Source organism: Lepisma saccharinum, chromosome 9 (assembly GCF_977018435.1).
Source record: "Lepisma saccharinum chromosome 9, izLepSacc3.1, whole genome shotgun sequence".
In the NCBI taxonomy this organism is placed as follows: Eukaryota; Metazoa; Arthropoda; class Insecta; order Zygentoma; family Lepismatidae; genus Lepisma; species Lepisma saccharinum.
In genome coordinates this window covers 37,435,056-37,455,199 of record NC_139237.1, presented here as the reverse complement: position 1 = coordinate 37,455,199, position 20,144 = coordinate 37,435,056, and the positions used below count along the sequence as shown (strand labels likewise).

At 37.3% G+C, this 20,144-nt stretch overlaps 1 protein-coding gene across 1 annotated transcript; it reads right to left on the bottom strand.

The window, feature by feature from the left end:
- Positions 1-9,939: 9,939 nt before the first annotated feature.
- On the bottom strand, positions 9,940-10,341 carry LOC145992376 (uncharacterized). The gene has a single exon (XM_083128760.1). It carries the CDS (start codon positions 10,339-10,341, stop codon positions 9,940-9,942), a length of 402 nt encoding a protein of 133 aa, XP_082984886.1.
- Positions 10,342-20,144: the final 9,803 nt, after the last annotated feature.

Sequence of the window (20,144 nt, the reverse complement as noted above, 5' to 3'; positions counted from 1 at the left end):
AATGAAGTCAGTTCGTTTAACGCAACATGCATAATGCTATGGTGTAAATATAAATCCGCCAATCAAAGCTTACCAATGTTAATTAACTACCCAGATTGTGTTTAGATTATGGTGGAACGTTTAAATTTGTAATTTTTCCAAAATGTAAGAAGTTTATCAACGTTAAAGAAATAATTCTTAATTCAAATGAATATGTAAACTTTCTTTGTAAATTACTGAAAGCAAAACTATGTATATTCTAAATTTCTATGTGTTATAATTCTGAATATTGTATCAGAAAATTACCTAAAAGCTGGAATTCGAGGCTGGAAACTTGAGTAGATATAAATACGACGCATTTTGGCTTGTAAAGAGGTCAGTGTCAGTCCACGAAGAAGTGTAATAGGTTTAAACCGCTCTTCTGTAAAATCTAGATTTGGGCCACCTTAGTGTTGATCATCAAGTGAGTATAATTTTATCTACGAGAAACAATACTACAAGTTACGGCTTTCGAGTTACTTACCTGCTCGTTGTAAGTGTCTCAGTGGTTAAATAAACATTTATCTAAACTTTACAACCTTGGTTGGATTCTTTCAAAAAACTAACTTGAGATGGGATTCTCGACTACTGGAGTAAAGGGTTAGAAGAGTTACCAGGAACGTAACAATTAGGATAATTGGAAATGAATGAATTATGTTGTATCACAAGGAGATGGCAAAACAAGGCAAGGGAATAAAGACAGTTGATTTCGAGTCAAGGATATGGTACATACGTTTTACATCAGAATTACCTGGAATAAAGGAAAATTAAACTCGAATATTTCTGTTGAACGTGAGAATATGTGACAATCTCACAACAAATTCAGGAACTGTATGCGTCTCGTCATATAATCCATTCACAAATACAACTACTGTCAAAGTAACAGAAAACGAGTTAAGTGTATTTTATAATTCGGAGTTCAAGATAACAACGACATCCATTCTACATACAATTTTTGAAGGGTGTATTTTACCCAAGGGGTCGAGGGGGCGACCCAGGGTAAGGTGAAGTGAACATATAACCCCTCCCTTTCCAAGACCGCAGTGCGTGTTCGATGAATACATCCTTCTCGAGGTAACCCTGATTTCGCTAAACACTGTGGATCTAGACTGGGAAGTCGATAAAAATCCCTGAAGAGAGGCAGCAGCCTCTTCAGTACTGCCCTAGAGTCGAAGAGGACATCAGTCCAAAAGAGTCTAGAACCAGACAGTCACAGGCGGAGTTGGAGCAACAGAATGGCTGTGACACTGCGAGGGAGTAAACCCTCCAAACTGACAGGCCGGAAAGCCATAAGAAGGCAGCCCCTTTATTCGGCTAGACTCACCGTAGGGCTAATAACCCACGTGGCGTCGAAATTCATTTTATTCAGAGAAAACATAAGGTAGATGCCGGATAGATGAAATGGAAACGACAAGGCAAGAAAAGGAAAATTATTATTGGAACATGGAATATAACCTCTCTGACAGGAAAATAATGTGAGATAATAGAAGAAATGGAAAAATACAAGATTAAAATCTTAGGCATAAGCGAGACAAAAAGGAAAGGATCAGGAGAGATGCTGATGAATAAGGGATATACCTTAATATTCTCAGAAGTAGATAAGAAAACAAGAGCAAAAGAAGGTGTAGGTATAATATTTGAAGAAGAATGTACAAAGAAAATAGTAAATTGGGAACCAATTACATCAAGAATAATAAGAGTAGATATGGAAATGGAGGAGAAGATATAATTTATTCAGATCTATGCACCTACAGAGGATGCAAATGAATGTGAAAAATATATTTTCTATGTCAACTTACAGGATACTATAAATAAGGCTAAATACTTTGCTAGACATGTGATCATCATGGGAGACTGGAATGCCAGAATTGGAAATGAATCAGAGAAGGGGAACGAGTGTATGGAAAAGCATACAGCAGAAACAGTGAAAAATAGCAATGGAGAGAGAATGATTGAATATTGTATAGGCAATAATTTACTTATAGGAAATACATTTTTTCCACATAAAATAACATTTATAGCAGAAAGGAGACGAGCAAGAAGTGCAATAGATTATTTCACTTACACAGAAAATACAAGGTATGCAATACAAGATATTAGAGTGTATAGAAGTGCAGAACTGGGGTGTAAGGGGTGACCTTCCACGTAGTATACCCAAATGTCAACCTCACTTCCACATTAGTGCACCCTGGACTGAAGACTAACGAGGCTCTGGCGATTGGCCCCTTGGCCAGTATAATTTTGTTTGTATTGTCCTGTTCTTTTGTCCTTATGTGTGCTGAGTGCCCCTTGTACAGCCTCAGCTTTTAACGAAAGTCAGAACATTTTAATATTTTATGATTTTAGTTCTGCAACGATAGAGTTGTTATTTGTAACGATAAGGGGCTGGACCCCGTATAATGTGACGGGTGCAAAATAGCCTTAGTGCTTACGCACCCACAATTTTAAATTCAAATTCAAAATTCAAAGAAGCACTGAGCATAAATTACTAATAATGAAAACAAGATTTCAGGAACCTAAACAAATACAAAAAGTAAAGTACACAAAAATTAAAATAGCAGAACTAAGCACAGAATGCAAGCAAAAGGAATTTAAAAGGCAAGTGAAGGAAGAGTTGAACAAAAGAGAGAGAGAGAGAGCTAAGTATCCAGAACCAAGATAAAGAAAAATTAGAAGAAAGATGGAATATTCTAAAAAGAGTATTGATTAAAACAGCTACAGAAGAAAAGATCAAGATGGTGGAATAACTTGGTTAAATAAATCGTTAAAAGGAAGAAACAAGCATGGAAGAGGTACATGGAAAATAAAACAGAGGAGAAATGGAATTAATATGTTCAGAGAAGAAATGAAGCAAAAGAAACAGTCCGACAAGCAAAGAAAGAATCATGGGAAGAGTTTGGGTTACAATTAGAGAAAAACTACCAAGGGAATAGTAGAAAGTTCTGGCAGACAGTAAAAGCAATGAAAGGAAAATATGGAAAGAGAATAAGAAACATAGAAGATGAATCAGGAAAGATCCAAACAGAAACTGAAGATATATTGAAGACATGGAGTAGGTATTACGAAAACACATTTAGAGATGAAAATGGGAAGATGAATGAAGAAGATGCAACAGAGAGTGCAAATGTAGAAGAGGATGGAAGATATGAAATAAAAATGCAAGAAGTGGAGGATGCAATAAAGAGAGTGAAATTAGGAAAAGCAGCAGGAGCCGACGGAGTATGCCCAGAACTAATAAAGATGGGAGGAAAGAAAGTTGTACAATTGTTGTGGAAGATTTGTAATGAAGCATGGAAGAGAATTAAAATACCCAAAGATTGGGAAAGAAACATGATCATACCAATCCACAAAAAGGGTAGCACTGTAAAATGTGAAAACTATAGAGCAATCTGTCTATCTTCAGTAGCTCTAAAAATATACACAAGAATCTTAGAAAGAAGGCTAAAAGATGAAGTAGAGGAGGAGTTAGAAGTAGCACGAGCAGCTTTCACAAGAGGAAGACAAACGCAAGATCACATTTTTACGCTACGACAAGCCATAGATAAATTTCTTAGCAGACAAAAAGAACTGTTTCTAGCCTTTCTGGATTTAAAGGCAGCCTTTGATACAGTACCACGACAGCAACTATGGTCAGCGTTACAGAAAATAGGAGCCTCAGAAAAATTAGTAAGAAGAATACAAAGTGTCTACAAGACAGTTAAAGGAATAGTGAGAATAGGAGGGGAGAAATCAAAAGAATTTAACATGAACAAAGGAGTTAAACAAGGAGATAGCCTCACCCCTTACTATTTATAATACTAATGGATCAAATACATAAACAAAGTAGAAGAAGAACGCGAAAATGTAAGGTTGGAAATAGGAAACTGAAACCAGTTTATGTACAATCACTTATGTATGCTGATGACATAGCATTAATAACATCCACAAAACAGGAACTACAAAATACAGTAATAGAATGGGCCAGTTCAATACAAGATAGAGAAATGATAGTGAACCCAAAGAAGAGTAAAGTAATGCATATATCAAAGCATGGAAATGAAGAGAGATTGGAAATAAAATGGCAAGGAGAACAGCTAGAACAAGTGAATAGATATGAATATTTGGGAACAATAATAACAGCCGACGGAAAAGTAGAAGAAGAAATAAATAGCAGGGTTCAAAAAACAAATAAAATATATTACCAAATAAGTAATACAATAGTAGGAAAAAAGGAGGTACAAGAAAATACTAAATTAAGGATTTACAAACCCATAATTATACCAACAATGCTCTATGGCATAGAAAGCTTAACGCTCCAAAATAAGCATAAAAGTAGATTAAGGGCAACAGAGATGAAATACCTCAGAAGAGTCGTAGGAAAAACCAGACGAGATAGAACCAGGAACACTAAAATCAGGGAACAGCTACAAGTAGAATCAATTAAAGAGATAATAGAGAGAAGAACACTGGGCTGGTATGGCCATGTCATGAGAATGGGAGAAGAAAGAAAACTGAAACAAGTAATGGAAGCGAGACCAGAAGGAAGGAGAGGAAGAGGAAGACCTCGGATAGAATGGGAGCAATACCTGTCGGAGATGGTTACTAAAAGAGGAAAGGCACTAATGGAAGTTAAGAAGATAGGAAGAGTTTTAGCAGATGGCTGAAGGACCCCGACGCCTAACAGCACGAAGGGAAAGAAGAAGTAAAGTAAGTATTTTACCCGAGAGATGGTGGATTTAGGTTGTTCCCAGATGACAGTCAACACGAAGGTTTGGGAGCTATTATAAAGCACATGGATTTTACTCCAGTCCTTGTATGGAGCTTAGGAGGTAGGACCTATCGTCTACCGCCTAATGGCAAATGGGTAGAAAGTTTTCAAAGAGGTTATTTTAATGACACAACTCCCAAGTACAGTTCTTATGGTGTATCTCATAGTGAAGATTTTCTTCCAATGGTTCGTCTTGAGAATTTTGTATTCCTTGTTCCAAAAATCACCAGAAGTTCCACAATGAATGCGTTTCTTTCTCCCTTTCAGTTCTCATTTGTGGATTGCATTAACAGCCATGTTTTTGTTTGTCGCATCAGCAGATAGATTTATTTATCGTCTAACTTCTCCCACTCAACCCTCCAACATTTCCTTTATTTTTCTGAAAGTATTGTCTTTGTCCTTATTCTCCCTAACGTACCCAGAAATAAGCATTTCAAAATTTCTTTTCTGCTTTCCATAATTTGCTTCATGGTGATCAATACTTTAATACTTTATACCAAAGTAGTTTGGTGAAGCATATGGTGATTCCTCTGTATTGCACGGACATTGATACACTTAAAGACATTCAAAATTCTGGGTTGCCAATCATATCCATATCAGGCTATATTGCGTATATGATAAACGTCATGAATTCTGCCCTGCAATCATTTTACTTTAACAACTGAAGAAATTACCGATATAACAGCTGCCGCGAATAGTGTTGCGTACAATAGGACAGCTGTAGTTTTCATGAGTTCTATATTAGCAGAATTTTTACTCCATTCTTACAAGTCAGTGGACCATCAACCTTTGTTGCACTTGTCAAATTTTCAGATTGGGTACTCATGGCCTCTTGTAAAGTTCCAAAAAACTCTCTCTTCTTTCAGGCACTGAGTTTCTACTTTCGCAGATTATTTGAATTCCGTAGTCATGAAAAACGTCTTAGATATCTTAGGACCAAGTTCATAAGAAGTTCGAAGATTGGCAGAAATGTTTAGGAACTGTCCCTATTCCATTTCCAACCAATTTTTTACATGTTTATTGCTTGCTACTTTGCATGTTTCGTTTGTTTTCTTGCAGAATGCCTTTTTATGAAAAATAAAACGGGTTTCCGAATGGTTTGCTTACTCATTCCTTGCCTCAGAGATTTCTGAATCTTTGTAGTTGTTGTGTTGCCAAAAATTTCTTCAGGGTTTGCATCTAAGACAAATCATGTATAACAAGCCCACATATTTGATCACTCAAAGCACGCAGTGGAAATGGCAGTCAACTTGCTGTAAAATTATCATGCAATGTTAAGTGGATATTAACCATCACCTAGTGTCTTCTACTTTCACTTATTCTAACACTACAATTCGAGAGACTTTCTCCGTTTTCAGATGAACAAATTTTTTTTAACCAGATCGAACCTACGACAGATATCCACCGAGCTAACCAATTACTCCACGACGATCCAAAAGTCTATCCTGTCCCTTTATTCCAGTTAAGTTACTAATTCTATTTCCTGACACTTGGTCAGGGCCGGATTAAGGTGTGTGCTGTGGGTGCTATTGATGCTGCAGCATTAGGCCCATTCCTGAAATAGGCCCAAATGAAAACAGATGAGAATTTTCCGAAAGATGAACAGTTTTCTTTTGCTATATTAGCCTGAAGATAAATCTTAGAATGAAATTTTGAGCCCCAATTTTGGACGCCTGGACACAGCGTTAATTATTATACAGTTACTATTATTCTTTGCGCTGTGACTTAACTATAACATCGTTGTGTTTATTGTTCACCGAAAATTTCAAGCATGGCCCAATTTCGTCTTAATCCGGCCCTCTGGTCCATACATGCTTCAAATCTACGATGAAAATGCTTATATGAATTTTTGCCAAGCCTATGAAACCTGTTTCTTTAATTTTTCAGAGATTCCAACTTAATTCCTTATGTAAAACCGTTATGATGTTCTCTTGTATTCTACACGATTCATTTCTCTATTTGGAATTTTTACTGCATTGTTTGGAGTTTTCTGGCGTGATGTTTGATAGTAAATTTGTCAGTGTTTCAATACTGTAGAATGTTGTCCTAAGTTGGAACTTTGAGCCAATTCTGCTTCTCTTTTATAATAACCCTGAGACAATACGTTGTGAGGCCTCCCCGATGGCGCATTAGTTAAGTCGTTGCCTTGTAATCAAGGGGTTCCGGGTTCGATATCCGGTGGAGCCACATAGTGGTTCGGATCCCACCTTAAACTGTAGGTCCAGTCCCGATTAGCCTTACTGTGCATAAAGTGGACTTAAATCACTAAATCGAACAATCAATCAACAATACGTTGTGCATACTCTGCCTTTTGAGTCAGTCTTAGATATTGTTTTGTGTCTGTTTGAATGGATGACTCTGTCAGTTATGGTTGGAGGATACCTATTCTGTTTCATTGCATCCATGATGTATCCCTCTTCTTGACTGAGTGTTGTCGGGATTGAGCAGATTTAACATAATACTACCAGTCAGTATCTCACATGTTCACTGATATTTAAAATCGTAATATATAAATCTGTAGATAGCTTGTTGGGGAATGTAGTTGATTTGCATGCAAATGTACTTCCAGATAATTGATTTGTACAGTCATGGACACTTCTGGATTGTAACAACTCCATTTAATTTCAGTAGGGTCGTGTCCGTGACTGTACTTCCGTCTGTTACCTTCAAACGCGATAAGCCTCAATTGGGTGAGTAGTGGGTAGCTCACGCTAGCCTTCGACACTAGCCAATAGAAAACTTACTCATACGCGTAATATTTATTTTCTTCAGATTAAGAAGGGAAAGACGATAAAAACAAATTGCAGTAAATAGAAACATCGTCACTGATATTAAAATTCACAAATTATATAATTAAACAAATTAAAGTTTCACATATGATCCCTCCTGGGAAATATTTTTATTGAGCTTTCGAGTACAACTTTGTAGGGTGTTGTAACTCACTGCTATCTGGTCTCTGTCATAGAAAGATAAATGCCCTGAAAGTATCCATTTCTCGAAAAACAGCATATGTTACAGCTTGTAATAACCCTTATCCATCAGTAATAAACTACTGGATACAATACCAACTTGAGCAATTTGTTAAGGTCGTAGTCGTAGTGCATTGTTACGTAATCTCTGTGACATTTCAAGACTACAATTACATGCATTTACTGATACATTTATCGATTTTTTGTAGTAAAACTAAATAATATTTGTCATTGTGCTCATGAAAATGCTTATAAAAGCATATGTATGCATGATATAGTGTTCTGTAACCTTATTGCTCGTGGAAAATGTTACAGTTTAGTTTCAAGATGCCATAAGATTCTGTATCTCACAAAAATGTTCTGGAAGGGTCATTTTCAAATCAACCAATAAAAATTAACTTTGAACCTTTAGGATTTAGATTTTTTAGATTTTTGTTTATACATTGTACCTATCAAAAGGACAAAAACTGCCAAATTTCAGATTTTCTCGGCTCTTAGTTTTTGAGTTATGGACTTTAAAAAAAAAATCCCAAAATTTGGCGACATTTTGAAATCTTTAAACAGCTGTAAATCAAAAGCTATTTGACCTATAACTCATGGCTCTACAGCCCTGGAAGGGCCTTGGCCTATGACCCGACTGCCAGTCTCCCTCCCACAATCCTACCTAGAGGTGTGGAGATCTTCAACCGGTAATGGAGTGACGTGGGGTCAGCACGCCGAACCCTCAGCCGTTATAGGATATTTTTATGACCGGGTTACGCTACTCACTCGTAGCTCCCCAATTTCCTCATGACGGCGGGTTGCCACCGGTCCTATACACAGACCGAGAACCCAGAGACCAAACCAGGTCGACTTGAACCCATGCCGTCCCACAGTCGGAGCCCAAAGCACAGCGCCTTAGACCGCACGGTCAAGTAGAAGGACAGCTATTTGACCTAGAGAGCTCAAATTGGTGGCATCACAGATATATCTTTATCTGTGGCTCTTCTGTTCAGTTCTCTTCAGTTTTCGTCAACTTTTCTGGTACTACCACTGCACCAAAAAATATCAATTTCTGAGATGTCAAGGTTCAGACCTAGGTTGATTTGATATGGAATGACCCGGAAATTAGAAAAAAATGTATATTTAGTATCTACATTATGGGGGACTTTGCAACACTTTTCAGTTTATTTTTTTTTATTCAAAAACTGTTACAGTTGGAACAAGTTACAAATATGCTATGAAATGGTACATCTTTTGGCTACTTACGAAACAAATATGAAATTTTAATTTTGAACCTCAAGTGAGAAAAGTCTGTTAATTTAAAGCAGGTCCGAGTGTTGCTATGTGCCCCATGCATGGGGTAAGTTGCAACAGTGTTTGGGGTACGTTGCAACAGGGATTATGCGTTGTCTGAATGACACTATTTGCAATCAATGCACACATAATAAGGATTTCTCTCCGCGCACAGCCAATGGGACCACATTTTGCATTGCTTGCACTGCACCCAGTCTTCTTCTTCTTTGTAGGATTCTCCACACACTAAACAGTGATATTCTTTGCAAGAACTTTGGAATAATGTTTTCTTGCACATAATTTTCTTCTTGCCCTTTTCCTTTGCACTACTCTTTTTTGCATCTTCCAAAGCCTTTTTTCAGGTGTGTCTGTTAGAATGGCACTTCGTTTACGTTTACGATTCGTCGTTTTCCTGGGTTCAGCCTTTGGGTATGGACGAACATTTTCAGGAGAGAAGGAAACTTTAGGTCTACTCACTACTGAAGACATTTGTGTGCCACTTGGATCCGGTATTTCAATTTGCGAAAGCAAATGTTCGATTTGAACATCACCTGAAGATGATTTAGTTGGCAGTGCATCGCACCTGGCAGTTTGGACTATGTCATCACTATCAGATACGGGAGGCCTACTATCTACCTGTCCTGCTGGATTTGGTCGATCTGAAACGAAACACGACGCAAAGTCTCTTTCTTGGAATACCTCAGAACTGAAGGGAAATATTCCTGTTTGAACAAAACCTGATGTTATGTTGGTAGGGGTAACTGTATTCAAAAATGCTGTTTTAACTATATGTGGTATGTCGTAGATTGTAAGAGTTTTTCCTGGATTATTCTTATGCCAAGAATCAATTGCTCGGTCACACACTTTCTTAAATGGACCAAAAACACTGACATCTAACGGTTGTAGTCGATGCGAACAGTGTGGAGGAAATTACAAAAGGATAATATTATTATTTTTGCATTCATCTAAAGCTTCACAGCTGAGATGGGAAGAGTGATTATCGATGAAAAGAAGCACAGGGGAGTTTTCGTTAGGATTCACCTGAGAAATGAAGTGTCGAATGAATTGGACAAACGTTTCCTCAATCATCCAACCTGAACCAGTAGCTGCTCCAATGCAGTCTGTTGGGCCATCTCGAATGAAATGGTCCCGAAAGTTCTTACGTGGAAATATTAGCATTGGAGGTATAAAAGTCCCTTGAGCACTAACTGCCACTGCAACTGTCACAAGTTCACCTCTTTCTGCACTGCTCACTATGCCAATCTGATTTGTTCCTTTTCGAGCTACAAGCTTATTTGGTTTCATGACAGTTGTGACACCAGTTTCATCCATGTTCCAAATTCTTGAGGATGAATAATTGTTTCTGGACAGAACTTCGGAAACTTTGTCAAAAAACATGCGCACATTTTCTTTGTTGAAACTGGACATTCGTGCTAAAGAAGTTGATTCAGGAAAGCGCACCGAAAGATCTTTGTTTCTCTGTAGGAATCCCCTGAACCATTCAATACCAGTTTACAGACCACGATGAAGGAGCACTTATATCAAACTTAACTGCACAGAGATGAGCCAATTTTCGCACTTCCTGTGGTGTTAGTCCAAACATAATCTCACTGGAACGCTGCAAGTACATTTTGAAGATATTCTCTTCTTCCTCTGAAAACACTTTCCACGGTTTCGCATAACCACAACTTATGTTCTGTCCCTCACGAGGACCACTTCTTGTAATTTCTTCTTTTGTATGTATCTTGAGAGGGTTGAATAATGAATGTTGAACTCTACAGCCACTTGTCTTAAGCTGACATTTTTGTCATCTTCGTGTTCCAGGACTAAATTTGCTGCTCTATCCATCACATCAGGCGGTGTAGTCCCCTTTTGGGTCTTCCTCTTGTAGTTCCTCATCTTGCAGGCTACCTGAAACAATAGAAATAATAATAATAATAATACGGCAACAATTATACAGCAATTCGACAACAATAGTTTCGGCGGGAACATAAGAAGGAACAATCTTTTAAAAATAAATCTGCAAGACGAAAGAGACCATATCAGAAAGCATAACAATATTAATGTTTCGTGCTGCTAGTAGAAATTACATGCACATGATTATAAACAAAAATTCATTCACAATTTATCTAGCACTACTTAGTGAAATATAGTGTTTTCTTGCCGTACTGACGTGCGTGTAATTTTGTATAAGAATAAATAAGTGAAAATTGAAAATGTGTGTTGGTTACTGAATATAGGACTAAATATATGCGATCACATTTTTCTTTTACTTGAAAATATTGTAAAATTAGTAAACAATAAACCGTATTTCGATTTATCACATTCGGGACAGTGAACAATTACATTCAATATCTTATTCAAGCGCTGGTCTGTCATGGGGCAGTTTGCAACATTGTGGGGTAAGTTGCAACATCTGTTGCAACTTGCCTCACCGACATGTTTGATTACGAAAGCTATTCTTGCCTCCACAAAAATTGCATAACATAAAAAGCAATATCACTTTCCACACCTTCAATAAACATGCTTTCAATTGACCACATGTCGCATGCTGTGGTCATTTATAGGAATTGCGTATTAAAAATTGTAAGAGATTCTTAAAAATTACTCACCGTCCTCAAAATTCTTCTTTCTTCCTCCACTCAGACAACATCTGAAAAACTGGTGTAACGAACGGTTCATCAGAGACACCTACCAACGTGTGTTGGAACGACAGTAAGCGCAACGCAGTAGAGCCATCCTACATAACAGAAAAAGCACTGTTGCAACGTGCCCATGTTGCAAAGTGCCCCACTTTCCCCTACCTACAAAAAATATTAAAATATGAGTATTATATCGCAAATAACAAATAATACTTTGTGAAAGAAAGAAAATTGATTTTCTACTATTTCTTCGCTGATGAGAGTAGACCCATGATTTTTATGTAATATCAAAGTACAAAATATGTACATAAATATGTAACAATAATTGATAAAACAAGTACCTAAATATGTATTAGCTATGAAAAGGATATATAGCTAAATATGTAATCGAGTATCCAAGCAATTTCAAGAATTTTACTAGATATTTATTTTATTTGATCATATTCAACATAATTTTAAGGACATGTGTTGTTCAAATTAAAATTTGTATCAAATTTATAAACTTAAAAAAGCACAGCAACGTGCACATATTTAAGAAACCAATTTTGTCAACTATAATTACTTTTCACATCGCAAATTATTGTAATATGTAAATATGTAAATAATATGTAAATACGTAAGAGCTCTCTTCGTAACTTTCGAAACAAATTGTAAAAAAAGAAAACATTACAGAAAGAAGAATCGAATGAGAAAACGTAGCTACTTTTCTACTTTTTGTACAAAGGAACATATTGTGTAACTTGCTACGTACACAAATTAGCTCTCTTGTCCACCCATGCCAGGTTTCTATGTGCTTTACGGAAACCTAAAAGCGAAAAGAAAATATGGACCGGTTAAAGTTACAGTGAGGTACGTAAGTCACTTTTTTTTAAAAAAAGACTTAGACACAGAAACCAGATTTATATGAGTCAATCTGTTAACAGAAAACGTGAAGTAAGTCAGAGATTCATTCAACTGTCAACAGATGACAGTTTAAGGTCTCGTGATAAAGGAAACAGCTGCTGTGTTGACCAGCAAAGTGCTGTGAGACTGTTTTTTTCTCTTTAAGAAAATGACTTACACCACTGTAACTTTAACCCGTCCATATGTAACCAGAAAAAAAGGGGAGAGAGAAACTCCAGCATATTTCGATAAATAACAGGGTTTTTTTCCAGCCTGTTTTTCGACTTGGCAGACAGTTTTAGGTGATTGTAAGCACTATAGATCTCATTTATTAGAAAATATGACATCACATGAGCTACAACTTTTCTAAATCATGTCTCAGAGATTCAACATTTTTCCCTTTAAAATCCGGTCTCTAGTAATTACATACAAATCCGGGCTCTACTGACGAGTCTACACAAAGAGAAAGATGAGAAGAGAGGATACAAAAGGGGAGAACAGAGGAAAAGTAGAGGAGGGAAGAAAAGGAGAGAAGAAAGGAAAATGATACGAGGAGAGATGAGGAAAATAGAGAAATGACGAGAATAGGGGAGAAAAAGATGAGATGAGAGGGGAAGAGAAGATTGGAGAAGAGAGGAGACGTTTCCCCCCCATTTTTTTCGTGAAATTACTGTAACCGAGCTCGACAGATGCCAAGCACACCAAAAATATTAAACTGAATATTGCACAATGTTAAAATACATAACATCCGAATGACCTCTTATTAAACGATTTTCTAAAATGAATAACATTGATAGCATAATATAATACCACAACATGAGTATAATAAGATAAATTGGATTTAATTTTCCATGTCTGTTACATAAACTTACGTAACTGAATTTAATTAATGGAACTTTCTTAATTTGAAAAACTTTTGGTTTTAAAATATTGAAAAGTTTATATGAATCTTTACGCCGCCATCTAGTGGCAATATTTTGAAATTTTCTCCGTTATCTGCATCAGATGTAACACAGTTGATACCTCATTGATTCTATTGTATAATAAAATTGCTTCTAAATTACAGGAGATTTTTATCCCCTTAGCCACAGCGCTCTCGTCTTTGGTGAGAGTGGTCCGGGCTTCGATTCCCGGTGGAAGTCCCAACATTTCGGTGTTGACCCAGCATAGTGAGGACAGACAATTGGGAGCCATTTTAAGCAATAGCAGCGGAAACTAGTCTCGATGGACAGGAAACAGCGGCGATGGACTTGATGTGCTGACCATCGTCAAGCAGTGAAATGCCGTGTACACCCCGTCCTCAAAGGTTGAGTTGAGTTGAGTTGGTGTTTTAAGTCCACTTTATGGACAGTAAGGCTAATCGGGACTGGACCTACAGTTTAAAGTGGGATCCGAACTACTTGTGTCTCCACCGGGTATCGAACCCGGGGGTCTTCAAAGGGCTGTTGCACCACGGAGTCTAGTTTAGTCGTAATATTATAACTGGGAATCAGTTTAACAATGCAATTTTAATAATTTTATTTTCCGCCGTATTTCTCCTACTGTTTGTTAATCGCGAATATCATACCATATTTTCTTTCGAGCCAATTTCTAGTCCATTTTTTTGCTTTTTATTTATTTGAGTTTGAGTGACCAACAGGCATTTAATTGCCCAATTACATTACATTTAAAAACAAATATCAACAAATAAATGTAAAAACATACAGATAAGTTGGTGGACTGAAACGTTGATTACATTACAGGAATTTGACATACTCAATATAATATTTTAGACAAGATAAAATAACATTATGTAAAAATAAAAATAATGAAAGGAATATGTATGTATGGATGTATATATATGCAGGGTGAACAGAAACTAAAAGGACAAACTTCAGGAGGTGATTCCTGACAGGTAAAGGAACAAAACGTTCATATCAACATATGTCCGGAAATGGACGGTGAGTCTGTAATAAAGCAATTAGTACAGGTACACATTACATGGCATGACTTTCATCCATGTTACAACAGGTTCTCAAAGTGGCCTCCATGGGATGCAATGCAAGCGTCCACACGTCGCATCATGGATTGCCTCACTCGTTCGAATGTTCCAGCCTGTACCCGAATAGCGTCACAGGCTACACGTACACGCTGTTCAAGGGTCTGGAAATGAGGAAGTGGCTCAGCATACACAACACTTTTCAGATGCCACCACAAGTAAAAATCAAGGGGGTTTAAGTTCGGTGATCGAGCAAGCCATGCCACAGGGCCTCCTCGTCCGATCCATCTTCTGAGGAAGATGTTGTTGAGGTGTTGCGTAAGTGGGCTGGCGCTACATCATTCATCAGCCACATTACTTGTCGTATTGCCAAAGGAACATTCTGAAGCAAATGAGGCAGTGTTCTGCAGGAAATCCAGATACGTCTGTCCGTTAAGGCGTTGTGGAAGAACAAATAGTCAAAGTAGGTGGTGGCCAATAATCCCTGCCCGTTGCTTATGAGACGATTCAACCATTTCCCGAGGATTGACTGTAGCCCACAGATGACGATTGTGTAGGTTGACGATGCCATCTCTACCAAAGGTCGCTTCATCGTTGAAAAGGACTGACGACAGAAATCCCAATATGGTGGTCGCCTGTTGCAAAAACTAGCGACAGAACCGTTCCCTTGGAGGAAAATCCGTTGGATAATCCCTGCACACGTTGCAGGTGATAGGGATAGTAGCGGTTTTCATACAGGATACACAACCCCGTCGCTTGACTTACATCATGCTGGCGGGCCTCTCGACCGTTTCCATCTACTTGACCATATACGAAGACCATCTCGGCTTGTTCTAGGTATGAATAACGGACCATGGTGCTTCGACGTAGCTCCAATCACGCAACACAAAAAAGCACACTGTGAGTATTGTTATGAGAGGATGATGTCGTTCTTCAGTGCCATCTACCTTGGCAAATATGCGTTTCCGGACATATGTTGATAAGAACTTTTTTGTTCCTTTTCCTGTCAGGAATCACGTCCTGAAGTTTGTCCCTATAGTTTCTGTTCACCCTGAATATATATATATATATACACACACACACACACACACACACACACACACACACACACACACACACACACACACACACACACACACACACACACACACACACACACACACACACACACACACATACATAGAAATGAAAGGGATGCACAATGTCAAGAAAGTATTACACAGATGATCATATTTTTTTCTAACTGGAAGATTCACAAATAACTGTTGCATGATTGGTAAATATTCAATTGAGTGTATTTGGAGGTTAGTGCAGATGTTTGCGAAGAATATCAATGCGAATTTACATACACCAAATTCACAAAATTCTGTGTGAGCATGTTCTTTATGCTGTTTTTGATAATAATTCATAAGAAAGAAATAATCACAAACAAAATAAATACACACAAACCATAATTAACAATAACAATGGTTAGCTAGATATGTATTTTTTGTAGGACTGAGCCGATACCACTTTGAACCGATACTCTTACCGATTCCCACCGATACCGATACTTGAAAATTTCAATAATTAAAATTTGTCCAAAATATTGATCAATATTGGTGTGTAAATATTCTTGTCCAATTATATGCATCAATTTACCAAGGAATTTGCTTTAGAATATTCAAGAATTACATCAGAATATTCAAATAGCTATTATGTAATTACAAAATGCAGTTTTTCGTGAAAGATTGGTGCAAAATAAAAAGAAAGTTTGAATTTTGCATAATTTTCAGGATAATTAGACAAAGACCAAAATGCGGGGAAGTATCGGCTGGTATCGGTATATGAATTTCGACCGATACTTTCCGATACCGATCCCTAATTTTTTGAAGCTCATATCTGAATATGTCTACTTGATCAGGAAGTGAATTTTATCTCTCGTGCTATACGATAGCCTTACTGTGCATAAAGTGGACTTAAAACTCCAAATCAATCAATCAATCAATCTTGCTATACGATTCATTGGCATATATTAAGTAACCTTTATTGTTGGAACTGAATGAAGTGCTGAGCAGGGGATTGGTACTTGGAATGATAAATTTCTCAAAATTTCTGGCGAATCTATTATGCCAAAGTATGCAAGGGAAGCTGTCAAGGGAATATGTCACCAAGTCCTCGTCTTTATACAAGCTGCAGTAAACATAACATTCATAGAGGGACACCCACAATTGGTTTGTCCTGCCTTTAATGCGCTTTAAAATATATCTAAAACAGGCAAGGGGCATCACAGGTGCGAGAGGGGATGTTCAAGTGAATTACCCTCCAATACCCCTACATTTGAAGAACATCTACTAAAAACGACCTAAAAACAACTTTCATTCAAAACAATTTCCTGTCAAATAATATGTTCAATAGTTACAAAGGAAAAACTTTAGATAGTACTAGAAAAAAAAATTAGAGATTATTTTTTAAATTACGGCAAAACTACTTAGATTATCGAAATATTAAACAGAACCTTTTTTGTATCCCATCTAATGAGGATTAAGACTAAATAAAGACTATCTGTCTACATCCATTGGTTACGGAGATATAGGTCATGCAGTGAGAGTCTGCGAAATTTATGTTCGGGGGGCGCGGGGGGAGGGAGAACCGCGAGGAGGGGCGGGGACTTTTGCGATTTTGCACTACTGATACTGTACTTGCTATACAGTTTCAAGTTGGATCCGAACCACTGTGCCTCCATCGTGTATCGAACACGGGACCAGATTTTCGCGGTGTTAGCAGTTGGTGGATGTGCCTAGCATCAAACCCACTCTGTAAAAATTGCGGTTCACTACAAAGGCCAGTAAAATCCGACCCATGCAAAAATTACACATAAATAATACTTTTAGTTTCAAGGCACGGATCCATGTGGTCGACTTTAAGAATAAATTGTTATTGGCAAGTTGTTGTTAATCCTAATATTGAGGGATTTCAAATTTCGTATCGAAATACAAGCAAAAAATATTCTATTGTTTCCAGTGCATTACATTAGATTCAAATTTATATAATTAATCTAAATTTTAATTAATTATTACATTCTAAACAAAGAAATTTTGAAACACTACGCTAATTTCTTATAGAGGAAAATAACCAAACCCGGACCCTCCCTGTTTCCGTAAGTAGGCTCTGCCGCGTGGTGACAATGGGCTAAACACGTCAAGAATAACGAAAAGATTGTGTAGGGAAGGTATCAGCAGTAACGTGCAAGTATCAGGTGCTTTGGTCCGCCATGACTTGTTTTTATGTTAATGAAAGTTTGTACATCGGTGCAGAACAGTGGGAATTTTGCTAATTAAGAGAGATGTAAGTGGCAGTCTTGTTACAATTTAGACACTAGTAAGTATTTTACTTTGAAATGATGGTAATGGTTTGTTTGAAGATACGTGTGGTTTCATTATTATATAAACAATAAGACACCACGAGTAAAATGCCCTTAGTAGGACCCCTGTCTACTGCCCAAAGTCGGACCCCTCAATAAATGCCTAACATTACAATTGTAATTGAAGCAAAGGGTCATTATACTCGTTAGTAAAGTCCTATTACATATTGTTTCAGATGTTCAAGGGAAAAGACATTGCTGAATGCAGGTGGTACAGTCTTGGACAGTTCTGCGTTGTAACGACCCTATTGAAAAAGCACTCAAGCAAGCCATCCATGTCTGTCCACCAAGCGCCTTGTGACTAGACAACTCAAACAACATTGTAATTCTGCGGCTTGTATACCAGTCACGGGTATACATTTCTGTAAATTGAGCAGTGATGCCAATGAGAAATACGAGATGAAGATTGTCGGAAGTAATGTTTCTTGTTCTCGACATGGAATAATACTCGGTCCAAGTTACGTTCCTTTATTTAATGTTGTTTGGTAACGAACCTGACGGACTGGGTTTATATTTTCACTCCTTGCATTACACTAAGTTCTATATTTAACAGTTATATTAATGCTTTGAACGAAAATAATACCTAGAACAACATCCAACACACGTTCGCACCACTCTTGTCACACATATGCACGTGAAAACGCACACACAAAGCTAAGTTTTAACTTCCAAGTGAATGTCCAAATGACAGTAAACGGAGAATTATAACACCATTAAGCCTTGTTTCCATGATTATGAAAAAAAAAAATATGCTGACCAAGACAGTAATTTATTTTATTAAAAACATAAACTAAACGTAACGTTTCAACCTTCTAGCAAGGTCTTCATCAGACTCTGTATCAAGTACAAAAGTAACAAGATACACAAAAAGGGCATTATATATACACACAAACATTACTCCCTCCAGACTATTAGAAAGTTGTTAGGAACTTTCTAGCAGGTGGCTTTCACTTTCCAACTGTACTTTCACCTAAAAGGCTAAACATAATTACTTTCATATAGAATGTGAAGAGATATTCATATAGAATATCTCACGCTCTTTTACCTTCATTTTTCTCCCTTCTCCTCTTTCTCTCTTGTCCTTTCCACTTTTTATAACACTTTCTTCCATTCTTTGTTTAACTTCAGTCCCCCATTCAAGTTCATTGTGTCTTCTTCACCTTTCTTCTCTATTTCCTTGGCTTCCTTCCATTTTCTCACTAGCATTCTCTTCTCCCTTCCTATCTGCTTAGCCTCATCCCACTCTATGTCATGCCCTGTTTCTCTCGTGTGTTTAAATATCGCATTTCTCTCTCTTTTAAGTCGTACATCATCCCGATGTTGTTTCAACCTATCTTTCAGTCTCTTTTTTGTTTCTCCTATGTACACACTCTGACATTCTTTACATTTTACTTCGTAGATAATCCCTTCCTCTTCCTCTTCTCTGTTTTCCTTTTTCTTGTTTGTATTCTTCGCTATTCCTAAGATGCTTCTCCCTTCCTTCCTGTAAGTTTTAATTCCCGCTTTCTTAAGCACTTTGCATATCTTTTCCGTGGTCTTCCCCATACTCCTTATTCCAAACCTTCTCTCTTTTTCTTTCTCTTCATCTTTTTCTTTCTCTTCCAATTCTCCCCTTCCTCTTTTCTTCCTTCTTCTGTTTATGTCTAGTCTATCCTGCTTCTCATAGCCATTCTTTTCCAGCTGTTTCCATAGGCTATTTATTTTGCCTTCTTTTTCACATTCCTTCGTGCATATTTTCGTTATTCTGTAATCCATATTCTTTATGAGATTTCTTTTTGTCACCTCACTTACATCACTTCTTTTGTGGCAGAAAACCCCTGCTGCACACTTCTTCTGATGCCAAGCGGTTTCAATTTCTTCTCCTCTCTTCCTTTTCATCAATATATCAAGGTAGCTTAACTTGCCTCCTTCTTCTATTTCAAGTTCCAATAAAATTCCTCTTTCTTCATCTTGTATTTCTTTGGCAAAAATGTCGAGCTGCCTCTTTGTTCCCTTCCATATGCCAAAACAATCGTCCACATATCTGCAAAACAGAATTATTTTGTCACCTCCTTTTTCTATCACTTTCTTTTCCCATTCATTCATAACCAATTCAGCCAATGCTGGGCTTAGGCTAGAACCTATATTCAGTCCTTCACTCATTAACATTATTTTATCTCCCATTATACTGTAACCGTTATTCCAAATGGTTTCCAGCGCCTTCACTACCCTTTCACTATCCCATTCTCCT

What these genes read in the sequence shown, in the direction of transcription:
- LOC145992376 (XM_083128760.1), bottom strand. Translation starts at nt 10,341, where the DNA reads ATGGATGAAACTGGTGTCACAACTGTCATGAAACCAAATAAGCTTGTA.